This window comes from Akebia trifoliata, chromosome 4 (assembly GCF_017979445.1).
Source record: "Akebia trifoliata isolate Shusen 1 chromosome 4, ASM1797944v1, whole genome shotgun sequence".
NCBI classification, from domain to species: Eukaryota; Viridiplantae; Streptophyta; class Magnoliopsida; order Ranunculales; family Lardizabalaceae; genus Akebia; species Akebia trifoliata.
In genome coordinates this window covers 19,146,344-19,163,397 of record NC_141378.1, presented here as the reverse complement: position 1 = coordinate 19,163,397, position 17,054 = coordinate 19,146,344, and the positions used below count along the sequence as shown (strand labels likewise).

Below are 17,054 nucleotides of genomic sequence, written 5' to 3'. Positions count from 1 at the left end.
ATTATAAAATAACCATTTTTTACTATTTAATCTTTAACAAAAATTTAATCAATATTTTAAATTACAAATAAGGACTCAATAAGGAGTTTGGGAAGTAATTTTGAATTCACGACGAACCCATAAAAGAGTATTTACGTACTTATATATTATTGACATTTAACGTTTAAGTGGGTGTATAAAGCAAAAAAAAAAGGGTGTATATAGCCCATCCCTTTAAAATTATGTGTGAAAAATAACTTTAAAAAAAAACAAAAATTCTTAAAATTGATCATGTTTTAAATATCCACGTCATCCCTCCACGTCGACAGGTACCAGCGACAGTGCAGTATAGAGTTCTGGACTGCACCTGGATACCTTTTTTTCTCAGAGCAGACACGAAGCAGTGACACCGAAAGGCAAAAGCAGAGAGAGAGAGAGAGAGAGAGAACCATTCCATGAGTTTTACATCTGTCGATCTATCAATTTTGTTCTCGGAGAAAGCTGGGATGCATGAATTCTGCTCGTAATTTCTTCAGGTCAGTGAGAAACAAAATAAATTAACTAAAATAAAGTTTTTGCTTAACAGATCTGTTTAAATTTCTTTTTGAATTCTAGGGTTTAAGTTTCTGATAGAAAATGTTTCTTAGTTTCTTCTACTCTATTAGAACAAACGATTTAAGCATAACCGATCATCTGTTTTTATTTCCAACTGATTTAAGTGTTAAAAAAACATTTTAAGTTTTTTTTTTTTCTTAATTCTAGATCTGGTCTTGTTTCCCGGATCGGATCGGCACACACGGGGGTGGGTATGGTTTTTGACTCGGCAAAACCGATCCGACTCAGATGAGTCAAACCCCTTGTAAACCGATTTCTGCATTAATTGGAACATATATGTATTTAATAAAAAATTAATAATTTTTTTTTGATCTGGAATAATTGACGCTGCCGTTATTTTTATATTGTTCACACACATTAAAACCTTGAAAAATATATTAACATGTACAAAAACATCGAAATCCGACTAGCCGAGTTATTTGAAAACTCGGATGAGTTGACTCGGTTTTCAGATGAGCAGTGTTCGTTTCATTGGGGAAGTGGAAACATGCTCTCTTTTTAGTCTTGTGGTAGATTTTCTTAGTAGGGTGATGAGGAGTGTAGAGTAGTGTGTGAGTCATGGTTTAAAAACTCAGTATTTGTCTTATCCCCCATCGATACCAAGTTGACTCGCCCGAGACATATTGGCTAATAAATATTAAGAATTATCAATATTTATTAATATATAAGGTGAATTAGAAAATTCTTAACCACACAATCATATTTATGTTTGGATAATAAATATTTAAATCACTAAAGAATAATTATTTTTATCCATAAATACAAAATCCAATTGATTCAATCAATATTTTCAAAGTATTGGATGAGTTATATCGTATCTTAGATGAGCTAATGTGAAGGACATTTCACATTGAAAATCTTGCATGTTCACCAATGAATATTTAACTCATTAAAGAATAACTATTTTTATCAATAAATACAAATCCCAATTGATTCGATCAATATTTTCAAAATATTGGAAGAGTTGTATTGTATCTTGGATGAGCCAATGTGAAGGACAATTCATAGAGAAATCTCTCACGTTCACCAATGATATCGAGAAGAGTTGAGTTGAGTGAGTCATTTCGGGTCTTAGACAACTTTTAAAACAATGGTGTATGTGTTTGTGTATGCATGTGCATGTGCATGTGGGGTGGATTTGGAGGGAAGGGCAGTTCAACCAATATGGAGATATCAATTTTTCTATTAGTAAAAGTCATCAAAGACATTACAAAGTTGGTTTGACACATTGCAAAACAACTTTGAGGTCTTGGGTTTAGGTCCAGCTTACCCATAATTTTTTTTCTTTTAGTAATTTTCAATTTTTAGACGATACTATATTTTCGTAAAAGTCTTCTATTTAAGTAAGGTATTTAAGGCGCATCCTTATATACCTTGAGATGGTGTCCGTGCTTTCCACCAATCTAACAAATTGTGAGTTTTTGGGGATGGGGTAGGTGGATAACTTGGAAAGTTAAGTGAAACTTGTATTCAAGGTGGGTTTGTGTCCCTCTCTAATATGACTTAACCAATACACGTATTACCTAAATGTAAATTGTGTAGAAAGTTAGGCTCTTATCTCTTTGGGTTGTATCACATCACTGCGGTCTGTAGTCGACGTCCTTGGTGGTTTACTTTGTGGTGGCTTTCACTTTGCCACCCTTCTTTTAGGGTACTCAAATAGTTCTTCCCCTAGTTGGCTTCTTTCGCTAATGTCCTTGTTGGTCTACTCTGTAGTGGCTCTTTAGATACCCTTATTGTCCCTTTTAGAATTTGAACCCAAGATTTGGTGTTAGTTCTGATACCATCTAATTCGAATCTATCCATTACACAAAAAGCACTTAGGTGTGATGGTGTATCGACTTAAGCTACTATCCCTTTGGTGTTGTAACAACATCATATATGGGCCCTTCATTGGGTATTTAGCTATAAAAGCATGTGGGACTCAGTGATGGAATGATTCAAGATGCAACTTGCTTGTTGGAAAATAGATTTTCTTGCCATGGTAATTAAACTAACTCTAATCAGAAGAACCCTAGCTAGTGTTCCAATTTATTATCTTACTTCATTCTCCATTTTTGCATGCCTAGCATAGTGATTGGAAAAACTGATAAAGAAATTCTATGAAGGGACAAAGAACTTGAATGACAAAGGTCAATATCATTTGATGGTTTGGAAAAAAACTATCTTGATAAGAACTAGGGTATTGGTTTGGGGTAGTTTAGGTTTGTGAACCGAGGTTTATTAAACGTGTTAGAGAATACGATGGACATTTTATTAAGGTGCATGAGATACATTGTATCATTGGTAGTATACCTCATTACAAATGGAATGTTATGGTGGATAATGATATATTTAGATTATATCATTTAAGATATTAAATATCTTTACAAATCTCACAAGTCTTCACATTTATTTCTTACGATCTTTCTTTTTTTTCAAATCTAAAATCTCTCCAACGAGATTTCTTTCATTTAAAGTGCACAATCCTACTTTGTATGCTCTTGGGAGAGACTCTGATAGATCTGGTTTCGAAAGTCACTAGCTCCGATAGATAAAATAAGAGTGAGATGCACGATGATGGACTTCACAGATAGATAGTGACCATCAAGTAGCATGATTGGATTTTTGGTGATCTAATAGCATAACAATCAATGAGATCAAGAGCAATTATTATGAGAAACCAATTGAATATTCCTTCTTCAAAGGACCATGCAATTGCAAGAGGGTGTTAGAAAATAAGATGCATTATATTAAGGTACATGAGATATATTGTATCATTGCCAGTGTATCTTATCACAAATAGAAGGTTGTGATAGAGAATAATATATTTAGAATATATCAATTAGGATATTCTACATTTGGAAGTATTGATAAATTACAATATTTGTATTAGGCTAGTTTCCATGTCTTGGTTGATTTTCTTATTATTTATAAATAACCTATTGGGGTTCATGTAATATTTTTTTTTTGATAGATTAAAGAAAATAAATACAAGCGGCAGATCAAGATGACATACCAAAGGGGAAAACAAAGACAAAAACAAGAATCATCAGATTTTTACAGGAAATAATATCATCCAAGAATCATCAATCAAATCAGATTTTACAAAGCCAATGACTCTAGAGATTTTGAGGAGGCCCTATACACTTTATGAAGGAAGTAACCAGTCGTTGATACGATGTTCTGTTTGGGTGATGAATCTTTTGGGGCTTAAGGGGAGAAAACTTCAAGACACTTCAAAAACATAAGAACGAGTGAAATAACTGCTTACTGAATTCCCTATCTTATCTTGGCCAACCTTCATTCTCAGAACTGGCAAGAAATTTGGTGCTGGCTAGACACCCCGCCCCCCCCCCCCCCCCCCCATCCCCCCCAAAAAAAAAAAATAATAATAATAATAATACTAAACAACTCCTTGAAACCTCTTCTCAATCTTAGAGTTTAAGGAAATATAATTAAGTTGAGATTTAAAACCACTATTCGACCATCATCTCTTTTATTGTTATAAAACCTTGACTTTCGATGTGTTTAGTACTGTATCACAAGCTCCACTACGACAAGGCATGTCGGACAATAAAAGAGGGACTTCTTTTTTTCTTTCTTAGAGAAGAGGGAGACTCTTAAGGACGATCTCGCCACACTCATCGAGCCCCTTATTAAGGAGGCAGCGTTCGACTCCACCCCATTTATGAAGGGATTTCCTTCCACCGGGTATGTTGTTGAACAAATCATTCAAAACAGGGGTGGGGAAATAATAATAGGAGGAAATGGCCCCTTTCCCAAGCTTTATGAAATTAAAGCCACGAAAATGTGGTTAAGCCACCTACCAACAACAATACTCCCTGAAACCTCTTCTCAGCCTTAGATTCTAAGGAAATATAATTAAGTTGACATTTAAAACCACTATTCAACCATCATCTCTTGTACTGGCTTCCTAAATATTCATATAAAAACCTTGACTTTCGATATGTTTAGTACTGTAACAGAAAAGAATCTCTTCTTTTCCACCTCCCTTCTTCCTTTGCTCTTGTTATATCAGTTTCTTGTTTTCTCTTTTTGTAGCCATCTGAGATGCATAATTCCTTTGACTGAAATACAAAATTAAATAACTGATGGACATTTCAATGAACTTTTTCCAAATAAAAGGAACTGCAGAGGTCACATTCCTCAATCTGTAATTCTAGTTATAGCAGTGTCATTGATATGTTGGAGGTTTTCAATCAACACTAGACCATGTTAATTTTCTTCCCAAATGATCTTCATGTATTTCTTTTACTTACTAGAAAAGAAAAAAAAAAATGTTGGGTGGCTGTCTCAGCCTCCCTTTCTTTCTCATTAATAAAAATTTTACCTTTAAAAATAAAAATAAAGGAGCTAAGCTGCTCTATTATCTTGTATATTTTTCTTGTTCATGTTAAGTTTGTGTTTTGACTTTATATAGCTATTTGTTCCATCAGGGTGGGTACCTGGATGAGGTGGAGAGCAAGTCAAGAAGAATCGTATAGATGGTAGAAAATGTTAAGTGTCTGTGATACTAACTAAGCATATTTATGGCGTCCACCAGTCTGGGACATCGTGATGCTAGCAGTTCCAGGAAAATTAACAGCTTCCATGGCTCATCTAACTCAGTTGAGAGGCTTGGGAAAGAGATGCTTGGGATGAGTTTGAGGGACAATATGCTGGACCAAGATGATGATAAAGTAAGCTTCTGTGTTTAGAGAAATCTTTTGTTAGATAGTTTGGACTTCTTGTGATTCCTTTCAGTTGCTGGAATTGCCTTATGATTTTTGTGTTTTAATTTCTCCAGTCAAGTGATAGTTTAAAAAGAGAGCTGCTATTGGCACCCCAAGTTTTACTTATTGCACCGCACCCCCAATTAAAAATAAAGAAAAGAAGTGAATGGTTGAGAATAAGTAAAAGTTGGCGTGTCAATAAAACCTCTCTCATTTTTTTTAACTAGATTTGTATTTTTTGGGTTTATGATTTTATATGAGCCTAATCATAATTGTAAACAACTACTTAAATTATTTGAATGGAGTGTTATAATGTTTTGTAATGTTGAGATTATAATTTGAGCCAAACCTTGGTAATGTTTGAAAGGTGTGTTCTAATTTTTATTTGGGGGGTGATAAATAATTTAAGAAAGTGTGGGTGTAATAAGTAAAAGTTGGGGTGCGAATAGCAGCTCTCTAAACAAAATGGATGCGAAGCAATTTGGTCTTTTATGGCAATTCACATTTTTTGAAATATGTATGATGATTTTAGAAATTTAGTCCCAAAATATGGAAGCTTTTTAAGGGACTCTTTGTAATTCTTTTGATTTTTATGTTGCAGGATAGTGAACCAGATATAATTGATGGCATGGGTGCTGAGGCGGGACATGTAATAGCAACTACAATTGGTGGTCGAAGTGGTCAACCCAAGCAGGTTGGATGTACTTAGTTTTCAAGGATCTTTTTTATTCGGTCTGCTATATGTGATGTATAGGTGAATTTCTGACTTGTTTGCGTCACATTTTGATTGGATTCACAGAGAATCAGTTACATAGCAGAACATGTTGTTGGAACTGGGTCTTTTGGTGTTGTTTTCCAGGTAAATGGAACCGTAATCTTTATTCCCTTCAAATGGAGTGGAATAGCATTTAATGTTATTTTAGATTTTTTTTACCACTTTTTGTAGGCCAAATGTAGAGAAACGGGAGAAATTGTCGCTATCAAGAAGGTTCTCCAAGACAAGCGCTACAAAAATCGAGAGTTACAGATTATGCAAATGCTGGATCATCCTAACATTGTTGCCCTTAAGCATTGCTTCTTTTCAACGACGGACAAAGAAGAGCTCTACCTAAATCTTGTACTTGAGTTTGTCCCTGAGACCGTTAATCGCATTGCAAGGCATTACAATAGGATCAACCAGCGAATGCCCCTAATTTATGTGAAACTCTATACTTATCAGGTTTGTGGTGTTCAATTTTATGCTTGTTTTTTTCCCTTGCAATCTGCAAGTTTCAATGCATGACAGTTGACTTATCAGATAGGGTTTCTAGTGCATGGAGATACTAATAATGTTCACTATGTTGATGTTGATGAAAATAAGACCTGCTAAGTTTATAGAAGATGGAAAAGAGTGATAGAAAAACTTTTTTTCCCAAACTGTTTTTTTTTTAACTTTGTTTTAACCACCGTCCTTTAGTGTAACTGCTATCTACTTTCCACAATTCCTTTCTGGTGTGCTCCCCATCAATTTCGTTGCAAAACTTAGTAGTCAACAGAAAAAGAAAAAAAAAAAAGGAAAAGAAGAAAACTTCATTGTGGAAATTCTGGAAAGAAATACTTATTTGAAAAGAAAATAAAAAATAAAAAAAACCCACAAGGAAATGATTTTGATCAGATTGGAAAAGAAAATGAAGTCGCAAAAAATGAACAAATTGAAAGAAAAATGATGAAGCAGCTCACAGACCTTCAAAATTGAAGTCAAAGAAGACCTGGAGGCATTCAACCACTAAGGAAAGGATTATCCTTGAAATGGGACCGATTTGGCCGGCTGTGGGGCATTCTTGGGATCCCCCGAAAGGGGAGTCATAAAAATCAAATGTGGGGTTCAATATTTAGCCTTGAGATATAGAAAGTGGGTCTTGATGATCTCGATTTGTTTTAGTTACTAGTGAGGCACAGCTTTAGTAGTTTTTGATATGCCAGATTTGTCTTCAGTAATTGCACTCTGCCCAGTGTACTCATCTTCTTCTCTCCCTATCATCTATCCTGATCATTGTTGCTAATAGATTGGAGAGGTTGATGAAGGACTTTCTTTGGGAAGGCCTAGATGACTCGCACTATCATCTTGTCAATTTGAAGACGATTAACAAGGTGAAGGGGGTATGTGATCTTGTCTTTAGACATTCCAGAGATTTGACTAAAACTTTGTTGGGAAACTGGCTTGGAGGTACAGGGGGAGACAGACTGTCCTTGGAAGAAAGTCATAGAAAGTGGGTGTGACAGTAGGAACCAAGGTTAGGTTAGCAGTTTTGTTGTGTCTTCATACAGCTTAGTGGTGTGGAAAGGCATCTCTAAGGTGTAACAACTTCAAAAAGGTATTTGGTATGAGTTGATTCTGAAAATATTCCATGCCACCTTTGATCCCTTCGAGCACAACCTCCTCACATTCAAAAATAGGAATGTCGAGGTCTCAAAATGGGGTAGCATCTTAATTCTTGATCCCCCTACCTATTCTTGTTGTTTCTGTGTCCAAGCTCATCTTTGTCACTAGTGGTATTCATTGCACTACTAATTTACTAGTTGTGGAAAAGACAAAGATTGGCCAAAAGATAAAGCATTGAGGTTTATACAAGGAGATATCAGCCAACAACCAATCTACGATGACTAGTACCTCATTCCACAGACTTTGGTAATAAGTCTTATGTTCCTTCCTATGGTTGGTGATTCACTTCTTCTTATTGCTATTCGTGGGGGAACATGTGCTTGTACTCAATATCTAATATCTATTTTATTTCCTGCCATTCCTTATCTCCTTATCAATTCTTCATAGTATCTGCCTCCACTGTAGCCTTTCTTGATAATGTTTCAGATGCTCTTTCTCCGCCCACAAGGAGGGATGTTTTGTGTGAAGAAATGAAAGCATTGGCTGTAAATGGCTTCATATAGTGAAGTATAAGGCTGACAGATTTGTGGATAGATATAAGGCCAAGTTTTTTCAGTAAAGGCTACTAACAGACATATGGGATAGATTATTACGAGAGGTTTGCTCTATTTGTGAAAATGAACTCCATTAGTTTGGTTTTTTTTTAACAACATATTTTTCATGGCCTCTTTGTCAATTGGATGCCAATAATGCTTTTATTCATGGTGAGTTACAAGAGGAGGTGTCTATGAAGGTTCCGCATGTGTTTCAATGTCATATTAGTAAATGAAAAGTTTATCGATTGGAGAAAGCATTATATGGGTTGAAGCAGTCATTGGGCATGGTTTGACAAGTTTAGTAATACATTGAAAAAGGTGGGTTACGTACAGAGTCAAGCTGACCATTCACTATTTGTTAAGCATTCTTGGAATGACACTGTAACTCTAGTGTATGCAGATGATATTGTTGTGATAGGTGATAATCAAAGAATAATTCAACACCTCAAGGGGTATTTGGGAAGAGAATTTGAAAATAAGGATCTGGGAGTGTTAAAATATTTTCTTGGAATATAAGTTTTCCATGCATGATAACATGTTTTCGCACATAATTATACATTTTAGGATGCTAAAAAAATCTATTCAACAATTAGCAAAATAATACACTATTGAAAAAATTATAAATCCATAATATCAAGACATTATTACCAAATCTCGTATTAAACAATCTTTATGAACCAAATCATAAAAAATCACGAGGCCACAAAAATTAGCCATAGGCCTACAAAAGAAGTCTTTTTTTTGTTGTTGAAAATAACATTTTTAAAACATAGAAACAAAAATGCATTTACAACATAGAAACACTTTTTATTTTTGGAAAACAAATTGCCTTTTGTCTCGTTTTAATCATAGGAAGTACAAAGTGTGTTTTAAGCACAAGTTTTTTCAAAAAGTTACTTTTTTGTGAGTATGCTCGAAAGGTGAGTATAGTTTTCTAGGTATGGACACTTGAAAATAAAATCATTTATAGATGCAAATTGGGCAAGGTCTATCACTTACCATCGATTGAATGGAGGTAGTAATTTGGTGATATAGAAGTAAGAAACAATCAATGTTACCTTATCTAGATCAGAGGCTGAATATCGCTCCATGGCATGGTCTTTGTGAGTTTCTCAGGCCCAAGTTGTTGATGCCAGAGTCAGGATTCAGCTCTCACGAGTCTTATGAAATTGTACCGTGATTGTGATAATGGGCTAGCTATCGGTAATACTCATAATCCAGTTCAACATAATTGAACCAAGCACATTTGAAGTAGATCAACATTTTATTAGGGTAAAAATGAGAAACAAATATGCAACCCATATATCACAATAGAGCTTCGATTGGTTGACATCTTGACTAAAGGAGTTAGCAAAGCTAGGCTATCGTGGATTTTGTGCAAGTTGGGCATTGCTGATATTTTTGCTCCAACTTGAAGGAGGTAGTGTGAAAGGTGTTTATGTCAATATCCTTAAATATTTGTTCTTCAATCCTTTAGGCTTTAGCATATTTGTATGGGCATCAATGTTCACATTTATCTTCTTTTCGAGAGAAATAACGACCAATTGGGTTAAGTGTAGGAATAGTATTAAAATTTGACATATTTCCATGAAATATACCAAAATATTTCCATTTCCACAAGGTCCAACACGAAATTTTACCTAACAATTTCTTTTGTAAATATTTCAATGAATGTCACTGTTCATTTCGTAAAATATTTGGGTGAATTGTGAATTGTGACTGCAGTAATCAAATTTTAAGTATAAAAATGCAAGATTTCGGTGGAAATATATATTTCATTGAATAGTAAACTTCAACCGAAATATTCTATTTTTAAAAATAAAAAAAATCAATAAAAACTTATAATAAAATTATCAATTAAAAATTCAAATAATATTCATTAATTAGTTAAATGAATTATGACTATTTAGATATCCATGCCATCTTATTTTGGTATATTTTAATTATATTAGTGCAGTCATATAAACAATGCCTATGTTTTAAGAAGTTAGATACATTATTAATTTATCCATATATATATATATATATATTCAAAAAATATAATAACATGTGAATACTGAATACAACAGTTAATATTTTCTTCATTTAAGCAAATGTCTTATATAGTATGTTGTTAATATGACATTATTAAACTCATTTCCATGCAGAGTACCATTGTTTTTCACCGTTGTGCTCTCAAATACTTGCACGTATACATAATACGTTGTTGATCTTCATTTTCACACTCCATATGACTGTTTATTATATTTTGATGACTTAACACCTATTTTATTATTTTTCATTGTTTAAATGAAATTTTCATCACTTCCACAATATTTCCATTGTTTCCAAAAAAAGATATTGCATCACTAATTGAAATATTTCCATTCCAGGCTGACCGAAATAGACACCAAAATTGATATTTAATACCTTGTGTACTGTAGGTAATACATGAAACACTAGATAAGCACAATTCCTTAAAAATTGAAGCATTGAGAACATCTAATGAAGATGAAAAAATCAGATTAAATGGATCTAGGTTTTGACAGAAAGATAAGGAAAGGAAGAAAAAGAAGAGAAGATAATATTATATTTGTTCTGATAGAAGCTATAATATGCTCCTATCCGTGTTCCAAGTCAAACTTTTGAGTTTTGACCTCCAGATGTTTCTTTTCTGCACCTTTTGTTTACTGCTATGCATTAAATATGCACACTGAATGACAGGGAAATTGTTTATATGAATTTGTATGGAAGAGATTTTACTCTTTCTAGTACCTTGAAGGTTGTAGTTATATCCATGCACTTATTCTTTTTCGTGTCTAATTTTGGTGCAGATCTGCAGATCACTTGCTTACATACACAACTGTATTGGTATTTGTCACCGTGATATTAAGCCACAGAACTTACTCGTAAGATTATTTTTTTGCTTCAGCATTGAGAATTCTGTTACCTTGCAAGGCCTTGTGTATATGCTGGAATGTGTTGTTTTCGTGCATGCATTCATAGCCGGGAGTTCGCCTTTCCATTTATTACCCAAGCACAGGACCAAAGCCGTTGAAATTGTTTAGTTAATTTATTTGATCTGGACAGCACTTCTGGCTTCAGAATGAACTTGCACTTTTCGTTTCCTTATCTTTTTAATTTTGAACTTGCGTCATTCCCACCCTGGGAGCGAAAATGTTTTCCAACCCCACCCCAGGAAAATGATTTTCGTGCCTCCAATTGTTTTTCTCTCATGATTATCCCCACCCCACCCCCAAAACTAAAAACCAAGTCCCTTTTTGACATTTTCTTAGGTGTGCAATCAACTAGTGGAATTCATTTTCTCACAGTATTCATTTTCCCATGAAAACAATTCAGGAAATAACAAATAAATATTGAGAGACTAACTGGCCTACTCTTATTGTCAATTGGAGCCATGTCCTACGTAATTAGATGGCCTATTGCTCCTGAAACTTTCTGTACTGGATACTAATTCTGAAGATAACAGATGCAATCAGCCTAGTTTCTTGCTTGTTCCTTCTCCTGCTATGTGGCAACAGTTATGTGTCAGCCTATTAATGGATCCCAACTCTTCATAATTTAGTTCTCTGTACAACCAGCTTCACAAGACACTGATCTCTGTAGCAGTTTTATTGATGGAGTAGCAACGCACCGAAATTTTAAAATTTCTGTTTTAGTGTGGAAATGCTGATAAGGCTTTTTTGCTTGTACACGTGGATAGACCACGGGGTGACCAGGATCCGATGTCCACCTAAACCAGCCAAGTGGCCGTTTGGTCACCTAGTGGATTAAGAAAGAGATTGAGCAGGAGAGACAGATCTCTCTCTCCACTCTGTCTGAGACAAAGGGTGCCATCCGAGGTAACAGGTGGGTAGTAGATAAGACAGGTCACTTGTCTTAGGCTGACTTTCTCTGCTTCCCTGTTTCTTGTCTTGTGTTAGCAGAGAAGTCAACTAAGATTACTATGTCAATCTGGGACCTCGCTGGCATTGTTGATGTCAATGTTGGCACCTCTAACTTGTTCTATACGAGGTAAAGGCCTTGTGAGGCTACCCATCCCCCCATCGTTGTCAAACATCCCTTAGATGGCCCATCAATCCCTAGTCTCAAATTGTTCCCTCCTTGGATTTAGCATAAGTCCTAGAGTTTGGTTTTGATGTTGAAGACACCATTCACAGGAGCAGACAGGACCATTGGTGTAGTGACTAAGATGCCAGGTCAGCAATCCTAGCCCTGATGTAAGGTGCCAAGCTAGCGCTTATATGCCCCAGCTGGCATCATAGGGACTCTTGTTGGCGCAGATACAAAACACCTATCAACAATTTCTACCACTGAAATTGTAATGAACTTTGTTTTCACCACTTATGTACCTTTGTAAACATTTTAAATGGTTGAACTGGCTTAAATACAGGAGTTGGTTGATATCCATGTTATAATGTCCCCCCCCCCCCCCCCCCCCCCCCTCTCTCTCTCTCGCTCGTTGTGAATCACTATCTTCTATTGTAAGACTGAAATGCAAAATTGTTAATTTCAGGTGAATCCGCACACGCATCAGCTGAAACTTTGTGATTTTGGAAGTGCAAAAGTATTGGTAAGTTTTTCACCTGCAATATTTGCTAGCTAGACTGCGGCCTCTTCTTTGTTAGACTAAGATTGATAATTTTCTTGTTGTCCTCAGGTGAAAGGAGAACCTAATATCTCTTACATTTGTTCAAGATATTATCGTGCCCCAGAACTCATCTTTGGCGCAACTGAATACACAACTGCAATTGATATGTGGTCTACAGGTTGTGTGATGGCTGAATTACTCCTCGGGCAGGTAATCTTATTCTGTCATGATTTCTTTCACTTTCTTGTTTTCCCACTTCTGTTTATTCTGAGCTTTTCGTCTTGCTTTTGCAGCCCTTGTTTCCTGGAGAAAGTGGAGTGGACCAATTAGTTGAGATCATCAAGGTGATAATTGTCTAGTTTCTCATCTTTTGGTTGGTCTTTTATGTTAAAGAAATTTCAACCTTATTTTGTTGATTTGCAAAAAATTATGTGTAGGTTTTGGGGACCCCTACCAAGGAGGAGATAAAGTGCATGAATCCAAATTATATCGAATTTAAGTTCCCACAGATAAAGGCTCATCCATGGCACAAGGTATTCCATATTACGTCCTTTTAACTAGTTATGTGATAATTTATTAACTAAGAAGAAAAGAGGTAGCTGAACCTGTATATACCACCAAAAAAAAAAAAAAAACTTTAACGCATCAGATTGGTGAACAACCACCATTTTCTTCAACAACCCCTCCTTTTCTTTTTAACTTAAAAACCGGAAATGTTCAACCATAGTTCTTAAGGTCACCAACGTGCATGGGCCACAGAATACTGTGTGGAATGAATAATACTCGGCATGTATAGTTTCTCTGATGACCAGTACTACCGTTTGGTCTATTGTGTAGAAAATGATCGAAGAAAAGATTGACCAAAAAGTGGTTTTAAGTCCTGCAGGCAGCATCGAGATCGTTCACTGCAGAAGTGGTGTGGACTTAAAGTTTTTGATCAAATGATGAAGTAATCTGATGCCATGCTAATAAAAATAGTTTTATTTGAGTTGGATGTATTGAGAGAGCTGATAATGCAGGAGGTGACGACTAACCCTGTTTCTTACAGTTTTAGTTTTTGGAAAATATGGAAATAATTTAGATTCCTCTGTTATCATCATCTTATGCTTTATCCAAAATCTTAGGTTCAGCAAAATGACTCCTATTTCACCGTTCCTCTTTATCTTGGACCATCAAGGAAATCAATGTGCTTTGAAAATCGCTAATCTTTTTAAAATTTTAAATTCCTAATCAATGGGTTTGAGGTGTGTTTCGTGCTTCTTGAAGGTAGTTGAACCCTTCCAAGAAGGTCAAGGGGTCATATCTGTCTCCATGTGTATCTGGGCACCTAGGAAAGAGGGATCAAGTTCCAAGCTTCATGCCAGAATACCCTAATTTAATTGTAAAATGTTAAATTCTTAAAACAAACTAATGGGACTAGTGTTAATGGAATTTAATTATTTATTCCTTAAAACAACATAAAATTCCACTTTATTCAAAATAACTTACCTTCAAATATCTTAATTGTGAAAGTTCGTATCGACTTGGGGAATCATCTCCCGTCCTTTACATGGTAACATAGAAGTTTGTGGGGCGGCTATCCCAAATTTGATACTTTATAAATTAATTCTCTTGCACGGATATTTACTGTGATTTTGTTTTTGTTTTTTTCTCCAGGTTTTCCAAAAACGCTTGCCTCCAGAAGCAGTTGACCTGGTCTCCAGATTCCTGCAGTACTCACCTAATCTCCGCTGCACCGCTGTAAGCATAGTTTCAATTTCATTGCTTCACTGAATATTTTTGTTTGTTTGTTTTTTTTTTTTGTTTTTTTTTTGGTGTGGGTACTTCTGATCACTTTTCCATGTGGCGGTACTGCAGTTAGAAGCTTGCATTCACCCTTTCTTCGATGAATTGAGAGACCCAAACAATCGTCTTCTGAATGGTCGGCCTCTACCTCCACTCTTCAATTTCAAACCACAAGGTTAGCAAACTTTCAATATCTATTACTATTTACTATCATCATAATAGATTGTTTTTGTGGGATTTTATGTTATATTTTAAGTTAAAGAAAAGACAAGTCAAATTTTTGTGAAATAGCATTCCCTGAAATCCGGAAAAAAGAAATTATAATGGCTTAAAGTTTAAACTACCCAGAGGGAAACATCGTCACTAAATTATATTTTTGTTTGATTTAAAGTAAATATTATCTTTCCATCTTTCCATTAATTCGGACGATGGGTTGTCTTATAACACATGTTGGTCAGTTAGATTTGGCGAGCGACAGAAAAGAAGATACAAATATATGTTCGGATAATAAAATAAAGAGTTGTGCTGGAGTGACCTCAGGATTGGACCTCACATCGCACACCCTGACATGAAAGTGGATAGGAACCATAGACTCGTTTATTGAGGTAAAGCATGTATGGTTCCCATACACTTTCACGTCAGGGTGTGCGATGTGAGGTTCAATCTTGAGGTCACTTCAGCATTATTCTAAAATAAATAAAGTGGAGAAGGGAATCTTATTTCTGCCATCTTGGTTTAAGAAAACTCCAATATTATTTCCACCTAGTTTACAGCGGTGTCACTTTTTCCACCCAATTTCAGTTAATATACTAATATTATTTCATTCATTCTTCTGATCATAAATTGACCTTTGTTTGATGTCATAAAAACTTGTTCAAGTTTCAAAAGGAAGGCCATCGAATCCTCACTTAATTTATTCTATTTCTCCTTGAAGTAATCCTTATTTTCCTAACGTGAACTTTCATTTTATTGGTAAGCCTCTCCTTTTACTTATTGGCTACCACTTTCTACTACTATTGTTTATTCCTTTAGATGGCTATGTTGATGAACACATACCTGCACGTGGGGCACACTCAGGTGTGAGTTGTGACAACCCCACTTTAAAGGGTCTTTAAGAGATTACCTATGCTTAAACCAACCTAATCTAATAATCTATGCATGTCCATCTCAATCAACTTTCCTATAGTGAGTTATTGTCACCGAGATGATCGTCATTGCTGAGAATTAATTGGTTCCACATCAGAGGCTATATGAAAAGTCATGAATTAATGGTTTTATCCAACAGTGTAGATTTTCCAATCATGAGTTGATCTTTTCAAGGATCGTCCCCACAATGTGGGTCGTGGAGAACTCATTGTATGGTTGGATTCCCCAACATGATATTCACATGGCCCTACAAGCAAGAGTACAAATTAGGAGTAAGAGCAAGAAGTATAGAATACAAGGATGTCATTTATATATAATTTTCATGTAGGAGCAGGATTTGTTTGTCCAACACCAAAATTTTGGGACAAGGATTTGACGATGATGATGAAATGTCTAAAACACCCCTTTTCTCTTCCCAAGTGATGAGGGTCATCTTGTCAATTGCAATATTTTAAGGATGGGAAAGGTGGTTGAAACAAAAAAAGTGGAGTGGAAACTAAATGGTGCATAGTCTTCATTTCAGAAATTGAATTATTTATTTTGTCCATATCTTGAAACCAATTTCATTTTATGGTAAATAATTAATTCTCTTGGATTTCTTTTGGACAGAGCTGTCGGGCATCCCACCCCATACTCTCAGTCGGCTTATTCCCGAGCATGCTAGAAAGCAGAATTTGTTCATGGTGATGCACAGTTAGCAGTGTTGGAGATTGTCCCCCTCCTGCCCCTCCGTCCATTCTGATCCGTTGTGGAAAAAAATATATTATGTAAAGTCCCCTATATTTCCCTTTGTCTACTCTTCTGTATGAAATGAGAGAAAAAGTTTATCATGCAAATGGAATTCTTAGCACAGTTTGGGAACCCAAGATATAGAGATTGAAGTAATGGAATTTGAGTTTTTCTCCAATCACCATTGCAACGTTTTATTGGCATTTTTACTGACTGTATTCTTTTGGAGGAATCTACAAATGCATGTCGGAAGTGCAAGGTATCTCTCTCTTCTTTGTGCTAAAGGTATGGTATACATGTTGTGAGGTCCTGAAGCCATTATTCAAGGTGGTATCATCAAGAAAACATGTCAAACATCCACTTGGCTGGTCGTAACATTCGAGAGAGACCCTGCCTTGCCCTCCGTATCTTTTGACCAAAGAAAACGGTAGGGTGGATGCTTAGGATCATATTGGTAGATTTTCGGCCTATGTGATTTCCTAGATAACCATTGAATGATGGAAAGTTCTGACGGGTGGTTGTGACCGAAAAAGCTA

General features: G+C 35.5%; 1 protein-coding gene across 1 annotated transcript; it reads left to right on the top strand.

Moving 5' to 3' along the window:
- The first annotated feature begins 349 nt into the window (after nt 1–349).
- On the top strand, nt 350–16,696 carry LOC147404330 (shaggy-related protein kinase kappa-like). Its single transcript, XM_086440251.1, has 13 exons — nt 350–515; nt 5,034–5,276; nt 5,911–6,003; nt 6,109–6,168; nt 6,256–6,528; nt 11,081–11,155; nt 12,784–12,840; nt 12,928–13,068; nt 13,152–13,202; nt 13,296–13,391; nt 14,515–14,598; nt 14,716–14,818; nt 16,399–16,696. Exons 2-13 carry the CDS (start codon nt 5,127–5,129, stop codon nt 16,485–16,487), a joined length of 1,272 nt encoding a protein of 423 aa, XP_086296377.1. The 5' UTR covers nt 350–515; nt 5,034–5,126; the 3' UTR covers nt 16,488–16,696.
- The last annotated feature ends 358 nt before the right edge of the window (nt 16,697–17,054 follow it).

Coding starts and splice junctions, on each gene's coding strand:
- LOC147404330 (XM_086440251.1), top strand. CDS start 5,127: ATGGCGTCCACCAGTCTGGGACATCGTGATGCTAGCAGTTCCAGGAAA. Junction 5,277..5,910: donor TGGACCAAGATGATGATAAA/GTAAGCTTCTGT, acceptor TTTATGTTGCAG/GATAGTGAACCAGATATAAT. Junction 6,529..11,080: donor TGAAACTCTATACTTATCAG/GTTTGTGGTGTT, acceptor ATTTTGGTGCAG/ATCTGCAGATCACTTGCTTA.